Below are 13,337 nucleotides of genomic sequence, written 5' to 3'. Positions count from 1 at the left end.
GTGAGCAGTCTGTTTCCAGCTCCTCTCTGGGACAGTAAGGGTCTAGGTCTTAAGGATTATACATCATTATGCTTCATGTCTCCTGGAAATTTGCAGCAGATCCAAGTCCAACCAAACACTTAGGTCTACTGTTGAATCAGAACTAGCCCTCCCTTTTAAAAATAAGCTCTACCTTTAGGCCGCCCTGAAAGTTAAACTTTCTAGACTGAAAATGACATGAAAGAAAGCCTTGGAAGTGCTTAAAACCAATTGACCCAGGTGCATAGTATCCTAGACTATCAGAGCCGAAAGGGGCCTTCAAAATCATCTTATGAAGAAAGAAACTGGCCAGGCATGGTGGCTCACACCTGTAATCCCAACATTTTGGGAAGCCAAGGTGGGAGGATCACCTGAGGTCAGGAGTTTGAGACCAGCCTGGCCAATGTAGTGAAACCCTGTCTCTACTAAAAATACAAAAATTAGCTGGTGGTGCATGCCTGTAATCCCAGCTACTCAGGAGGCTGAGGCAGGAGACTCGCATGAACCCAGGAGGCGGAGGTTGCAGTGAGCCGAGATTGCACCATTGCACTCCAGCCTGGGCAACAGAGAGAGACCCTGTCTCAGGGGGAAAAAAAAAGGAAGGAAGGAAACTGAGGCCCAGAAGGTAATTGATTTCACCAAGTTTCTAGAAACTGGTGAAAGAGCAGTGTTACCTCTTCCTCCTACCTCCACTCCATGTTCCAGGTCAAACTGTGGACTCAATAGGTTGTCCTAGGATTAGGCACAAGAAGGAAAGGATTTATTTTAGGACCACCCAGAAATTCATTCACCTCGCAGAACTTCCTGTGCCTAGGTCAGTGAGTCTTCATCAGTTTTGGATGGGTCATTTGGCCCAGTGCCTGGAAGAACTGAAACAAAAAACAGTCTATGAGACTGAACTAGACTTAACTAAGAACTGACAAATCTCTAACCAAGCTTGAATAAAAAAACTATGTGGGAAGTGAGACAGGCACAGCCTCATCCTGGGAGGATTTGGGAGGATGTGGAGGGAAATGACTGGGGGGCACTTGTGGAGCTCAATCTTAGTGATTAGTGTGACATTTTCAAGGAAAGGACATGAGGCCAAGATTAGGCTCAGCTTGTGAGAAAGCAACAAGACCTGGGAGAGGGGGGACTGGGTTCAGGGACATCGGCTGCTAAAGTATTAAACCTGGAGGAAGAGCTGAAAGGAAAAGTAAAGTGTATCTCTTTGGAGAAAAGTGGGCTTTTGCTCAAGACTCCCCACAAACTTGAATTCCCATGTGGATTGGCATGACCCAAGGCCCAAATCACTTTTTTTTTTTTTTTTTTCTGAGATGAGTCTCACTCTGTCACCCAGGCTGAAGTGCAGTGATGCAATCTCAGCTCATTGCAACCTCTGCCTCCCAGGTTCAAGCGATTCTCCTGCCTCAGCCTCCTGGGTAGCTGGGATTACAGGATTGTGCCACCACACCCAGGTAATTTTTGTATTTTTAGTAGAAACAGGGTTTCACCATGCTGGCCAGGCTAGTCTCCAACTCCTGACCTCAAGTGATCTTCCTGCCTTGGCCTCCCAAAGTGCTGGGATTACAGGCGTTAGCCACAGCGCCAGGCCCCAAATCATATTATTCCCCCTTTTTCCCTCCCAATATTCAGTCCTCTGAGAGGCTAGACATAAAATGCTCCTTATTGCTGGTGCCCACGGTTGTCCTGACCCTGGTCATGAACTCTTGCTCAGTCAGTGAAGCTGAATGAATGAGTTAATTGCCTTGTAGGACCAATTGGCACTAGATCCTTGGAAATTACCCACCTTGGAGAGGTTGTAAAATAGATCATGTCCTAGTGCCACCAACAACTTAACTTTTTGAGGGGTCAGGAACTCTTACCAATTGCTTTGGAAATTTATGGCTGCCTGCCAATACCACCACCAGCATGTCACTGCCACCATCACCACTAACACTGCACTCTAACTTTAGTCTCCATTGTAGCCTGCTTGCCCACTCAAGCCAGCAAGGGGAAGCATCCTCCCTGGTGAACCCAGAGCCACTGATATCTTTGTGATTTCACAAACATTCATGATAGCTCCTAGGTCTCGTCTCCTAATTACATAAAGGCAAATGAAATGCAACCTATTGCAACTATATTTCAAAGCCAACATTTTTCACTTGATACACTTAAATTATACAACAGATTTTTGAATTTCAGAGGGTAGGAGAGGGAATGGGTAACAACTGGGCAGTGACAAGATGGCTGGGGTGACTTTTCAGGTTGCCAGAAGCCTCCTAAGGGCTAAGAGAGGGAGAAGAGCAGAGAAAGAAAACCCATAGCAGCAGCTGGGGCAATCTGGAGGGGAAGTGGGTTGGCTTCCTGCCAGGGCCAGAGCCAGAGCCTAGAGACCAGGGACAAAGCTGCAGCCTTCCACTGAAAACTTCTTTGAAATCGGGATCTCCTGTGAACATTTCCTTCAAATCTCCCTGTGTGCTGATCCCCAGGGCTCTAAGGGGCAACTACAAATTTCCGTTTCTGTTTGTTCCAGCATTTACTTTAACCAACCACCCCCCACTTTTTTTTTCTGAGTCAGTCTCACTCTGTTGCACAAGCTGGAGTGCAGTGGCACAATCTTGGCTCACTGCAGCCTCTGCCTCCTGGGCTCAAGCGATTTTCGTGCCTCAGCCTCCCCAGTAGATGGGATTACAGGCACACACCACCACACTGGCTAATTCTTGTATTTTTAGTAGAGACAGGCTTTCGCCATGTTGGCCAGGATGGTCTCGAACTCCTGACCTTATGGGATCCACCCACCGCGGCCTCCCAAAGTGCTGGGATTACAGGCATGAGCCATCGTGCCTGGCCTAATTTTCATATTTTTAGTAGAGATGGGGTTTCACCATTTGGCCAGGCTGGTCTGAAACTCCTGACCTCAAGTGATCTTCCCACCTCAGCCACCCAAAGTGCTAGGATTACAGGCGTGAGGCACCACACCCAGCCTGACCCTGTCTTTTCACAAACATTTCTCTTAGCCATCAAGGTCACATTCTGGGTCATAGGACATTGGAGGCAAGATAGTTCAGAGTTACAATGATGATTTGATGGCATTCATTCTCATGGCTTCCACCTATTGCCCTGCACATGTTGGAAGAATCAATGGCCCACCATTGCTAACCATCCTGGACACTGGTTTCCACTAGGATGTGTTACTCTCATCTTAAATTCAGTATCTTCAAACTATGATCACTTTTCTTTCCTCCAAACCTGCTCTCTTACCGACTTCCCCGTCCTGGCTCAAATGCTGGAATCTTCTCTCGTGTCTCCCTTCATCTGGTCCCTCATTACTCAGGCAGTCACCAAGCAGTCACAACGTTCCCTGCCTATCCATGGTCACTGTCACCACCAGAGCCCAAGTCTGCATCACTTTGCAATGTAGAATTTGGAAGGGACTTTAGATGACACATAGACTCCCAGTGGTGTCATGGGATTTGCTGGGTCATAGTGACAGGAGGAGCTGGGGCTACATTGCCTGTGCTCTGACACTGTATTCAGCGCTCTCACCCACAATACCTTCTTTCGTGTATGTGTATATGCTTCTACTCAAAAACTTGCAATACAACCTCATAACCAGTCATTTGAGCCTCTCCCTAATTTGTCCACAATCTACCTCTCTGAATTTCGGTCCCATTTTTTCCTGACACAAAAAAAAGAGCTAACGTTGATTGAGCATTTACCATTTGCCAGGCACTGTTCTAGAATGCTTTACATGCATTGACTTAATCCTCACAAAATGGGATGGGGCGTCTTGTTATTCCTGTGTTACAGCTGAGGAGACTGAAGCAGACCGCTCTTCCTGAGCCTGAAATCTCTCTCCCCACCTTGTCTCTGTTCTTGACTCCTGCCCCCCACCCCCGCCCCCGCCCCAATGCTGTTCAGCTTTTGTCTTTTCCAGCCTCTCCTCTGACTGTCTCCAGCAGCCAGCTGTCTTTCCCTCCTCCTAGCTGGAACACACATCATACCTCTGTCCTGTCCCTTGGCACTTCTTCTGTCCTGGCTTGTGATGGTTCTCTGTTTGGGGGCTTGTGTCCCGTTCTCCAACAACCTCAGTTTCTCCTTAGTGGACGGCGTCTGGGTCTTACCTATGCCTTTGCTATGTGGGCACCTCCGCAGTGCCTGGCACACAGCATTCTCCTGTCTCCTTTCTGTCTAGTGCTTCTGTTTCTTTCTCCCAAGCATCCCACCACCTGGAGACCCTGGTCAAGCACTGAGGGTCAGATGGTGACGGGGACCAAGCTTTTAGATCAAGATGGCACAGGTGGAACTTTCAGGTCAGGCTGATGGCTCTTTGCCTGTCACTGAGAGCTATCAGGCTTGCCTCCAGGCTAGGGACTGACTTCCTTTGGTGCTCTAAAGATAGGTCCCGATTTACCTCACCCCCCACCCTCATCTGGTTATGGCCTGACCATCACCAAAACAAGCCCAGGACCCATTTTCATTTATCCCTTTAAGAAAGGTTGTTTCTCTTCCTGCCCACGTGCCCTCTACTGCTTGACAGAATCCTGCTCCCCATTGCCAGGTGCCTTTCTTCCTCTTCTTCTTCTTCTTCTTTTTTTTTTTTTTTTTTTGAGACAGAGTCTCGCTCAGCCGCCCAGGCTGGAGTGTGGTGGTGTGATCTTGGCTCACTGCAACCTCCTCCTCCCAGGTTCAAGTGATTATCCTGCCTCAGCCTCCTGAGTAGCTGGGATTACAGGCGTGCGCCAACACGCCTGGCTAATTTTTGTATTTTTAGTAGAGATGAGGTTTCACCATGTTGGTCAGGCTGGTCTCGAACTCCTGACCTTGTGATCTGCCCATCTCAGCCTCCCAAAGTGCTGGGATTACAGGCGTGAGCCACCACACCCAGCCCTTTCTTCCTCTTCTGTCGTCTGTGGATTTCCCGTCTGCCTCAGTGGAGTCCTTGACCTTTTCCTCCCTGGCCCAGCAGCACATTCCCCTCTCCTCCTTTCTCCCAAGTCACTGACCTGGTATTTAGTGTGTGTTCTCAGCCTCACCATTGACTTGCTGTGTTACCTTGGACAAGTCACTCTCCCACTCTGACCTCAATTTTCACATCTCTAAAAGGAGACTGCTAGACTAGACGGCGAGTGAAGTCCTGCTGAGCCCTCCAAGTTCATTCTCCCTTGTCCAGTCCTTCCCTCCCACCCTCCCCTCTGGGCTCCCTCTCTGGGGCCCTCTCCCCCAGGGGAGGCCTGCTCCAGCCCCAGGGGAGCTGCAGCTCTGGCTCCCGTTCCCAGTCGGAGTGACCAGCCCTGGGCCTCAACTTTGGCCCTGGCTTTGGCCCTGACTCCATGTGGCCCATCTGAGAGGCTGGCCTCAAGCCCGGAGGCAACTCCACATTTCTGTTTTTCCTTTTTTTTTCCCTCTTTCCCGGAGTTAACAAGAAGCAGATGTGGCGCACGATGGTTGGAGAGGTGGGGGGAGGAAGGGGGAGGCCGGACCGCCAGCCAGACGGGGGGAAGGGAGGGGAGCCAGCAGGGAGGAGGAGGCCAGGGCCCGCCCCACAGCCACTCTCGCGCCTCCGAACAGCCACAGGGGCAAAGCCCTGTCACCCCCAGGATCCGGTCATCAGGGAAAGAGGACAGGGAGACCAGAAGAGGGCCAGCTGGGACGAGGGGGCGGACGCCCAGGACGCAACTTCTGAGACGCAGCTCCTGAGAGGGGCAGGGACCAGGCGCGGGAGGCCAGAGGGGGCACAGAGAACAAACCCCCTCAGAAGTGAAGAGGAGAGCGGAAGGAAACAAGCGGGGACGGACAGGAGCTGAGGAGGAAAGAGGAGGGGAGGGGGTCAGGCCAGGCAGCCAAGGAGAAGACGTGTGGCCGGGGGCTGTCGGCAGGAAGCTGGGACGGACAGGACGGGCTCGGGCTGTCCTGTGGAGCAGCAGCATCCCCGGGGCCGGCAGAGGCGCCAGTGGCTGGGCGGGATGAGTCTCTGAGGGCCACTGTGGAGCGCCCCGCCATGGCCCCCCGCACCCTCTGGAGCTGCTACCTCTGCTGCCTGCTGACCGCAGCTGCAGGGGCCGCCAGCTACCCTCCTCGAGGTTTCAGCCTCTACACAGGGTCCAGTGGGGCCCTCAGCCCCGGGGGGCCCCAGGCCCAGAGTGCCCCGCGGCCGGCCAGCCGCCACAGGTAAGAGTCTGGGTCCCAGCCCGAGGTGTGGGTGGTGAGAAAGGGGTCAGAATGCCACCTCTGCCTGGCTCTCTGCCGTAGGCTGCGTCCGCTGATGCAGGGCAGAGGGAGAGTAAGAAGCCCATCCATCAGGTGGCTCCTCACATGCCCACCTTCCCACCGGGCCTTTTCCAGGACCCCCTGAACACATATGTTCCCTGGGTCACCTAGGGGGTCCGCTCCCACATGCCCCAGGGAAGCTGTCCTGAGGGGAGCGGGCCAGGCCTTCCTGCCAGCTGCCCTCTGTATCCCAGCCCCAGAGCCTCAGGGAGAACTTTTGTCCCCTTCTAGGGCTCCCTTGGCCCCATCCAGTAATCCATAATTCTGACACCACTCCAGCTCTGTTCCCTCCAGCCCTCCAGCCAGACACAGATCAGAGGCCAGCATGAATGGGGCCAGGAGTATAGAACTGCAATCCCCAAGAGGAGCAGGCTCATCAATGGCTTATTCTCTACTTAACCCCGAGCTGGCCTGCCCGTCCTCTCCCGGAGGGGTGGGGTGGAAGCCAGTGTTCAGATCACCCACAGGGCCCGGGCTGGCTATGCGCACATGGCATGCCAAACTGGGGACTGAGACAGGCCCAGAAAGGGACACACATGATTGTGTACATTCAGGAGCTCCCCGGGACCCCACCGCCATGAGGATTGACTGCTCTGTGGTTTTCCATTCTGCGCCTCTCCCCATCTTGAAAAGTCTTTATCTGCTTCTGCTACACAGGAAAACGTGGGGGATAGGGAGGGTGGCCATGCCAAAGCCCTGGCTCTCACTGATCCCCAAGGGCCCTGCATCTTTGGAGCCTTCCTCAGCCCCTCTGGTAGCCCCTAGGCCCTCCTCCAGGGCGTGTATCTTTGGTCCTTGGACCCAGAGGGGGTTGTACCTACAGGAACTGGTGTGCCTATGTGGTGACCCGGACAGTGAGCTGTGTCCTTGAGGATGGAGTGGAGACATATGTCAAGTACCAGCCCTGTGCCTGGGGCCAGCCCCAATGTCCCCAAAGCATCATGTGAGTCCCAGGGCCAGGGAACAGGCCCTTAATTGGAACTGGGTGAGGGCAGATGGTGGGTGGCTGACTCAGGGAGTCTGTACAAAGCAGGGAGCGAGGGCAGGTCAGGGGCTAGGGCCACAGCCATTTTGAGGAGATACTGAGACAACAGTTTGGCTGGTGGGAGACTGAGGGCAAATCTGCCTCACGCGCCAGTCCCAGATGCCTTCTCTGGGATGGCTCAGGCTCAAGCAGAGGAGTTCAAGGTTCCAGCACAAGGCAAGGGAAGGAAAAGCAGGGATTTAACCCTTGGCCAAAAAGCTGACAGCTGTCAGCTGAGCAAGGCCACATGTTGGACAGTAAGAGGGACCCAGCCTGAGGGACAGGCCATGCCCACCAGCAGCTGCCCACCCTTGAGGACAGGGACCAGGGTCACTGACAGTACAGGGAGGAATAAAGAGGCCTCCTTCTGCCTCTGCCAGGTACCGCCGCTTCCTCCGCCCTCGCTACCGTGTGGCCTACAAGACAGTGACAGACATGGAGTGGAGGTGCTGTCAGGGTTATGGGGGCGATGACTGTGCTGAGAGTCCTGCTCCAGCGCTGGGGCCTGCGTCTTCCACACCACGGCCCCTGCCCCGGCCTGCCCGCCCCAACCTCTCTGGCTCCAGTGCAGGCAGCCCCCTCAGTGGACTGGGGGGAGAAGGTGAGTGTGGGAGCTGCTGCAAGGGCGGCAAGTTCCAAATGGTGATCCGATGCAATGGGAAATGTGGGGCCAGGCTGCTGGGGGAATCCCCAGTGCTCTATGCCAGAGAGAAGAGAGGGGCAGAAGGGTTAGTGAGATCGCAGAGATTCCCTGCGTGTGTGTGTGTGTGTGTGTGTGTGTGTGTGTCTGTGTGAGAGACAGAGAGCATGCAAAAGATGGAGAGACTGAGAAAAAGAAGGCCAAGAAAGAGAAGGTGCTCGCACACGCCCACATGTGGCCAAGATCCTTCAAACAGCTGCAGGAGAAAGGGGCATTCCTTTGAGAAGCTTGGTCTGTGGGGACAGACAGTTGAGACTACAAATCCTAGCATGCATTGCACCTGACTACAGATCCCAGACCCCTCTGTGGCCTCTGGAGACCGCAGGTCCCAGCATGCAGCAGTTCCCGTGGCTTGCCTTCCCTCCTGCGTGCTGCCCACCGGATGTGCTGTTTCCCTGCCCCGAGATAGCCGTACTATAATTATGCGAACAGGAACTGCTGGCCAACTTTCACCATCCACAGAGCCTCTTCTTCGTCCCCGTGGTGTTGCAGGGAAGTGTCACCCAGTGGTAGCTACTGTTGTGGCATCCAAAGTGCCTCCCTACACTCCCATTTCACCCCTCTTGACAGCCCCATGACAGAAGAGTGTCATTAACCTTTCACAGAAGAGAAAAGAGTTTCCAAGAAGAGGCACTCTGGGCAGGTGGAAAGAACATGGACCTGGGGGCTGGATAGATGGTCTGGGTTTGAAACTTAGCACTGCCATTTATTAAACCTGTGATCCATGGCCAGGCACCTAATATCTCTGGTCCAGTTTCCCAGCCTATATGATGGGAAGAGTTCATGGTGTCTCCCCAGGAGAGTTATTGAAGAACAGACCCATGGTTCATATTTGGCCTAGAGACATTCAGTGAATGGAGTTTCTTTTTTTTCCTCTTGCCAAAATCACCCAAAGGAGAGGCAGAGCCAGCCTGGGCATCTGACCCTTGCTGGAGCTGGGGTGAGCAGGGGCCTTGAGCTCTGGGGTCCAGCCCCTCTGCCTTCTGCCTTCCCCTCTCCTCAGGTCCTGGGGAGTCAGAGAAGGTGCAGCAGCTGGAGGAACAGGTGCAGAGCCTGACCAAGGAGCTGCAAGGCCTGCGGGGCGTCCTGCAAGGACTGAGCGGGCGCCTGGCAGAGGATGTGCAGAGGGCTGTGGAGACGGCCTTCAACGGGAGGCAGCAGCCAGCTGATGCGGCTGCCCGCCCTGGGGTGCATGAAACCCTCAATGAGATCCAGCACCAGCTGCAGCTCCTGGACACCCGCGTCTCCACCCACGACCAGGAGCTGGGTCACCTCAACAACCATCATGGCGGCAGCAGCAGCAGTGGGGGCAGCAGGGCCCCAACCCCAGCCTCAGCCCCTCCGGGCCCCAGTGAGGAGCTGCTGCGGCAGCTGGAGCAGCGGTTGCAGGAGTCCTGCTCCGTGTGCCTGGCCGGGCTAGATGGCTTCCGCCGGCAGCAGCAGGAGGACAGGGAGCGGCTGCGAGCAATGGAGAAGCTGCTGGCCTCGGTGGAGGAGCGGCAACGGCACCTCGCCGGGCTGGCCGTGGGCCGCAGGCCCCCTCAGGAATGCTGCTCTCCAGAGCTGGGCCGGCGACTGGCAGAGCTGGAGCGCAGGCTGGATGTCGTGGCCGGCTCAGTGACAGTGCTGAGTGGGCGGCGAGGCACAGAGCTGGGAGGAGCCGCAGGGCAGGGGGGCCACCCCCCAGGCTACACCAGCTTGGCCTCCCGCCTGTCTCGCCTGGAGGACCGCTTCAACTCCACCCTAGGCCCCTCGGAGGAGCAGGAGGAGAGCTGGCCTGGGGCTCCTGGGGGGCTGGGCCACTGGCTGCCTGCTGCCCGGGGCCGACTAGAGCAGTTGAGGGGGCTGCTGGCCAATGTGAGCGGGGAGCTGGGGGGGCGGTTGGATCTGTTGGAGGAGCAGGTGGCAGGGGCCATGCAGGCATGCGGGCAGCTCTGCTCTGGGGCCCCTGGGGAGCAGGACTCTCAGGTCAGCGAGATCCTCAGTGCCTTGGAGCGCAGGGTGCTGGACAGTGAGGGGCAGCTGCGGCTGTTGGGCTCCAGCCTGCACACGGTGGAAGCAGCGGGGGAGGCCCGGCAGGCCATGCTGGAGGGATTACAAGGGGTTGTGGGCCGGCTCCAGGATCGTGTGGATGCCCAGGATGAGACAGCTGCAGAGTTCACGCTAAGGCTGAATCTCACTGCCGCCCGGCTAGGCCAACTGGAGGGACTGCTGCAGGCCCATGGGGATGAGGGCTGTGGGGCCTGTGGTGGAGTCCAAGAGGAACTAGGCCGCCTTCGGGATGGTGTGGAGCGCTGCTCCTGCCCCCTGTTGCCTCCTCGGGGTCCTGGGGCTGGTCCAGGTGTTGGGGGCCCAAGCCGTGGGCCCCTGGACGGCTTCAGCGTGTTTGGGGGCAGCTCAGGCTCAGCCCTGCAGGCCCTGCAAGGAGAGCTCTCTGAGGTTATTCTCACCTTCAGTTCCCTCAATGACTCACTGAATGAGCTCCAGACCACTGTGGAGGGCCAGGGCGCTGATCTGGCTGACCTGGGGGCAACCAAGGACCGCATCATTTCTGAGATTAACAGGCTGCAGCAGGAGGCCACAGAGCATGCTACGGAGAGTGAGGAGCGCTTCCGAGGCCTAGAGGAGGGACAGGCACAGGCCGGCCAGTGCCCCAGCTTAGAGGGGCGATTGGGCCGTCTTGAGGGTGTCTGTGAACGGTTGGACACTGTGGCTGGGGGACTGCAGAGCCTGCGCGAGGGCCTTTCCAAACACGTGGCTGGGCTCTGGGCTGGGCTACGGGAAACCAACACCACCAGCCAGACGCAGGCAGCCCTGCTGGAGAAGCTGGTCGGGGGACAGGCGGGCCTGGGCAGGCGGCTGGGTGCCCTTAACAGCTCCCTGCAGCTCCTGGAGGACCATCTGCACCAGCTCAGCCTGAAGGACCTTACTGGTGAGGGGACGAAAGGCATGAGGGGACCCCTTTCAAGCCCCTTATTTTTCTTCCCCCTCCCCCAGCCCAGCTTCCAACTCATCTACTTTCTCCTTGCTTTTCCCAGCATGAATTGCAGCCCCAACCACTATTCCAGGCGTTATAGTTCGCCTGCAAGAGATGATGCAAGGTCCTAGCTCACTGCCCTCCCTCTGGCTGCTCACTAGGCCTGTGGGTGGAGAGAGGATGTTGCTCTCCCAGCCAGGGATCCAGCATATGCAGCAAGGGACCTTATCGCCCCCTCAGCCTGCAAAGCTCCACCTGTTCCATCCATCTTCTCCCTGTTCATGAAGCCACCACCCACCTTCCTTATCCATTGGAAACTCCTTTTATGGCCCTCCTTCAACTCAATTTTGTCACTGTAGGGCCTGCAGGAGAGGCTGGGCCCCCAGGGCCTCCTGGGCTGCAAGGACCCCCAGGCCCTGCTGGACCTCCAGGATCGCCAGGCAAGGATGGGCAAGAGGGGCCCATCGGGCCACCAGGTATGTGCACTGAGATCCTTGCTGCAGTCAGGGTTGCCACTGCCCCCTCCACCCCTGACCCCCGCTGGCAGCCCCAGGCTTGACGTTCCACTCTGAACTTGACAAGGGGAATTGGGTACTACCTGACTGATAAGGGGAAATCAGAGGAAAGTGAGGAGGCACTGTGATAGTCACTGTGTTTGGTTAATGGGTATTAGGAGGCTAACGGATAATGTTGGCCCCACTGCAGTACTGGAGACGAAAGCTGAGTCTGTTATAGCTGTGTGGGGTGTGAAAGGCTGGGATGGCCCAGCAGTTGAACAGAATGGACCCTACCTATTCCTGTTTTTCTTGATACCCCAATTCCTGCTTTGAAGTCCATGTAGCACCCAGCACAACAGGAGAGCCTCAGCAGATGTTTGCTGAGTGACTTAGTGAGAGCTGCTTTATTTCTCACTGCTCCCTTTCCTCTTCTCACAGGTCCTCAAGGTGAACAGGGTGAGTGCCTTTCATTTCATTCTGGAGGGAGAAGTGACTAGGGGTTGGAGGATGGAGGTCCTCGGGCAGCCCTGGGCTGGGGATCCAGCAGGGGAAGGGGGCTGGCACTCTGCCCTGAGCATCCCCTTTAACATCCACCCTTCCCGCTCAGGAGTGGAGGGGGCACCAGCAGCCCCTGTGCCCCGAGTGGCATTTTCAGCTGCCCTGAGTTTGCCCCGGTCTGAACCAGGCACGGTCCCCTTCGACAGAGTCCTGCTCAATGATGGAGGCTATTATGATCCAGAGACAGGTAGGCCTGTGAGGGGCTGGGTTGAATGGTTGGAGAAATGGGTGAGGTGTGCAGTGATATCTTCCCATTCTTGCCGCTTCCGACAGTGTGACTCTTTTCATTCTCTGATTTGGGGAGACCCCGGCTCTTTCTTCATTTATTTATTCTCAGCCAGTGGGGAGAAGAAGTAGTCATTCATTCATTCATTCATTCAGCAGATATCTACTGGGGCCTGCTCCTGCCCAGGCACTGTTTTAAGTGCTGGGAATGCATAGTGAACAAAGCCCCCAGTTCCCTGCCGCTTACATTCCAGTGAGGGGAAAAAACTCAGCGGGTCCCTCCTCAGTCCAGGAGTTCTGATGCGCTCCCCGGAGCTTCCCTGGCACCCCTGACTGCTATCCTTGTCCCCAGGCGTGTTCACAGCGCCACTGGCTGGACGCTACTTGCTGAGCGCCGTGCTGACTGGGCACCGACACGAGAAAGTGGAGGCCGTGCTGTCCCGCTCCAACCAGGGCGTGGCCCGCGTAGACTCCGGCGGCTACGAGCCTGAGGGCCTGGAGAATAAGCCGGTGGCCGAGAGCCAGCCCAGCCCGGGCACCCTGGGCGTCTTCAGCCTCATCCTGCCGCTGCAGGCTGGGGACACGGTCTGCGTCGACCTGGTCATGGGGCAGCTGGCGCACTCGGAGGAGCCGCTCACCATCTTCAGCGGGGCCCTGCTCTATGGGGACCCAGAGCTTGAATACGCGTAGACTGGGGTCCCGACCGACGTGTCTACGCCGGCTGAAGAGACAGCGGGGGCGGCGGGCTCCTGGGGTCCCGCCTGAGATGGGGCACCCAGCCCTGGGCGAGCGCCGCACCCGGGGCCGCAGCGGCACCGCGCCCAGAGCGGCCTCTCCCCACGCCCGGGGCGCGCCGGCTCAGGGAGGCTCAGGGCCGCCCATGCAGACTTTTGGCCTGGCGCGATCCCCCAAGAACCCCTCCAGGGACGGCCTGCGGAGGAGCTGATCCTCGCACCCTCTGCTCCCTCCACTGGCCCTCCAGGCCGATTCCCTGGGCTCCAGGCTCCCCCGCGCGGGCGCCGCCCACCGTCGTACTAAATGATCCAGGAATAAAGACACTTGGTTTTTCTAAACGAACCGTTCTGC

The 13,337-nt window shown here is 56.5% G+C and overlaps 1 protein-coding gene across 1 annotated transcript; it reads left to right on the top strand.

Annotated features, from left to right (window-relative positions):
* Positions 1-5,491: 5,491 nt before the first annotated feature.
* EMILIN1 (elastin microfibril interfacer 1) lies at positions 5,492-13,324 on the top strand. The gene is made up of 8 exons (XM_055252880.2): positions 5,492-6,171; positions 7,094-7,213; positions 7,675-7,895; positions 8,998-10,926; positions 11,331-11,447; positions 11,907-11,924; positions 12,076-12,213; positions 12,604-13,324. Exons 1-8 carry the CDS (start codon positions 6,002-6,004, stop codon positions 12,939-12,941), a joined length of 3,051 nt encoding a protein of 1,016 aa, XP_055108855.1. The 5' UTR covers positions 5,492-6,001; the 3' UTR covers positions 12,942-13,324.
* The last annotated feature ends 13 nt before the right edge of the window (positions 13,325-13,337 follow it).

This window comes from Symphalangus syndactylus, chromosome 18 (genome assembly GCF_028878055.3).
Source record: "Symphalangus syndactylus isolate Jambi chromosome 18, NHGRI_mSymSyn1-v2.1_pri, whole genome shotgun sequence".
Taxonomy (NCBI): Eukaryota; Metazoa; Chordata; class Mammalia; order Primates; family Hylobatidae; genus Symphalangus; species Symphalangus syndactylus.
The sequence above is the reverse complement of the archived record's forward strand: the minus strand, read 5'-3'. Positions and strand labels throughout refer to the sequence as shown.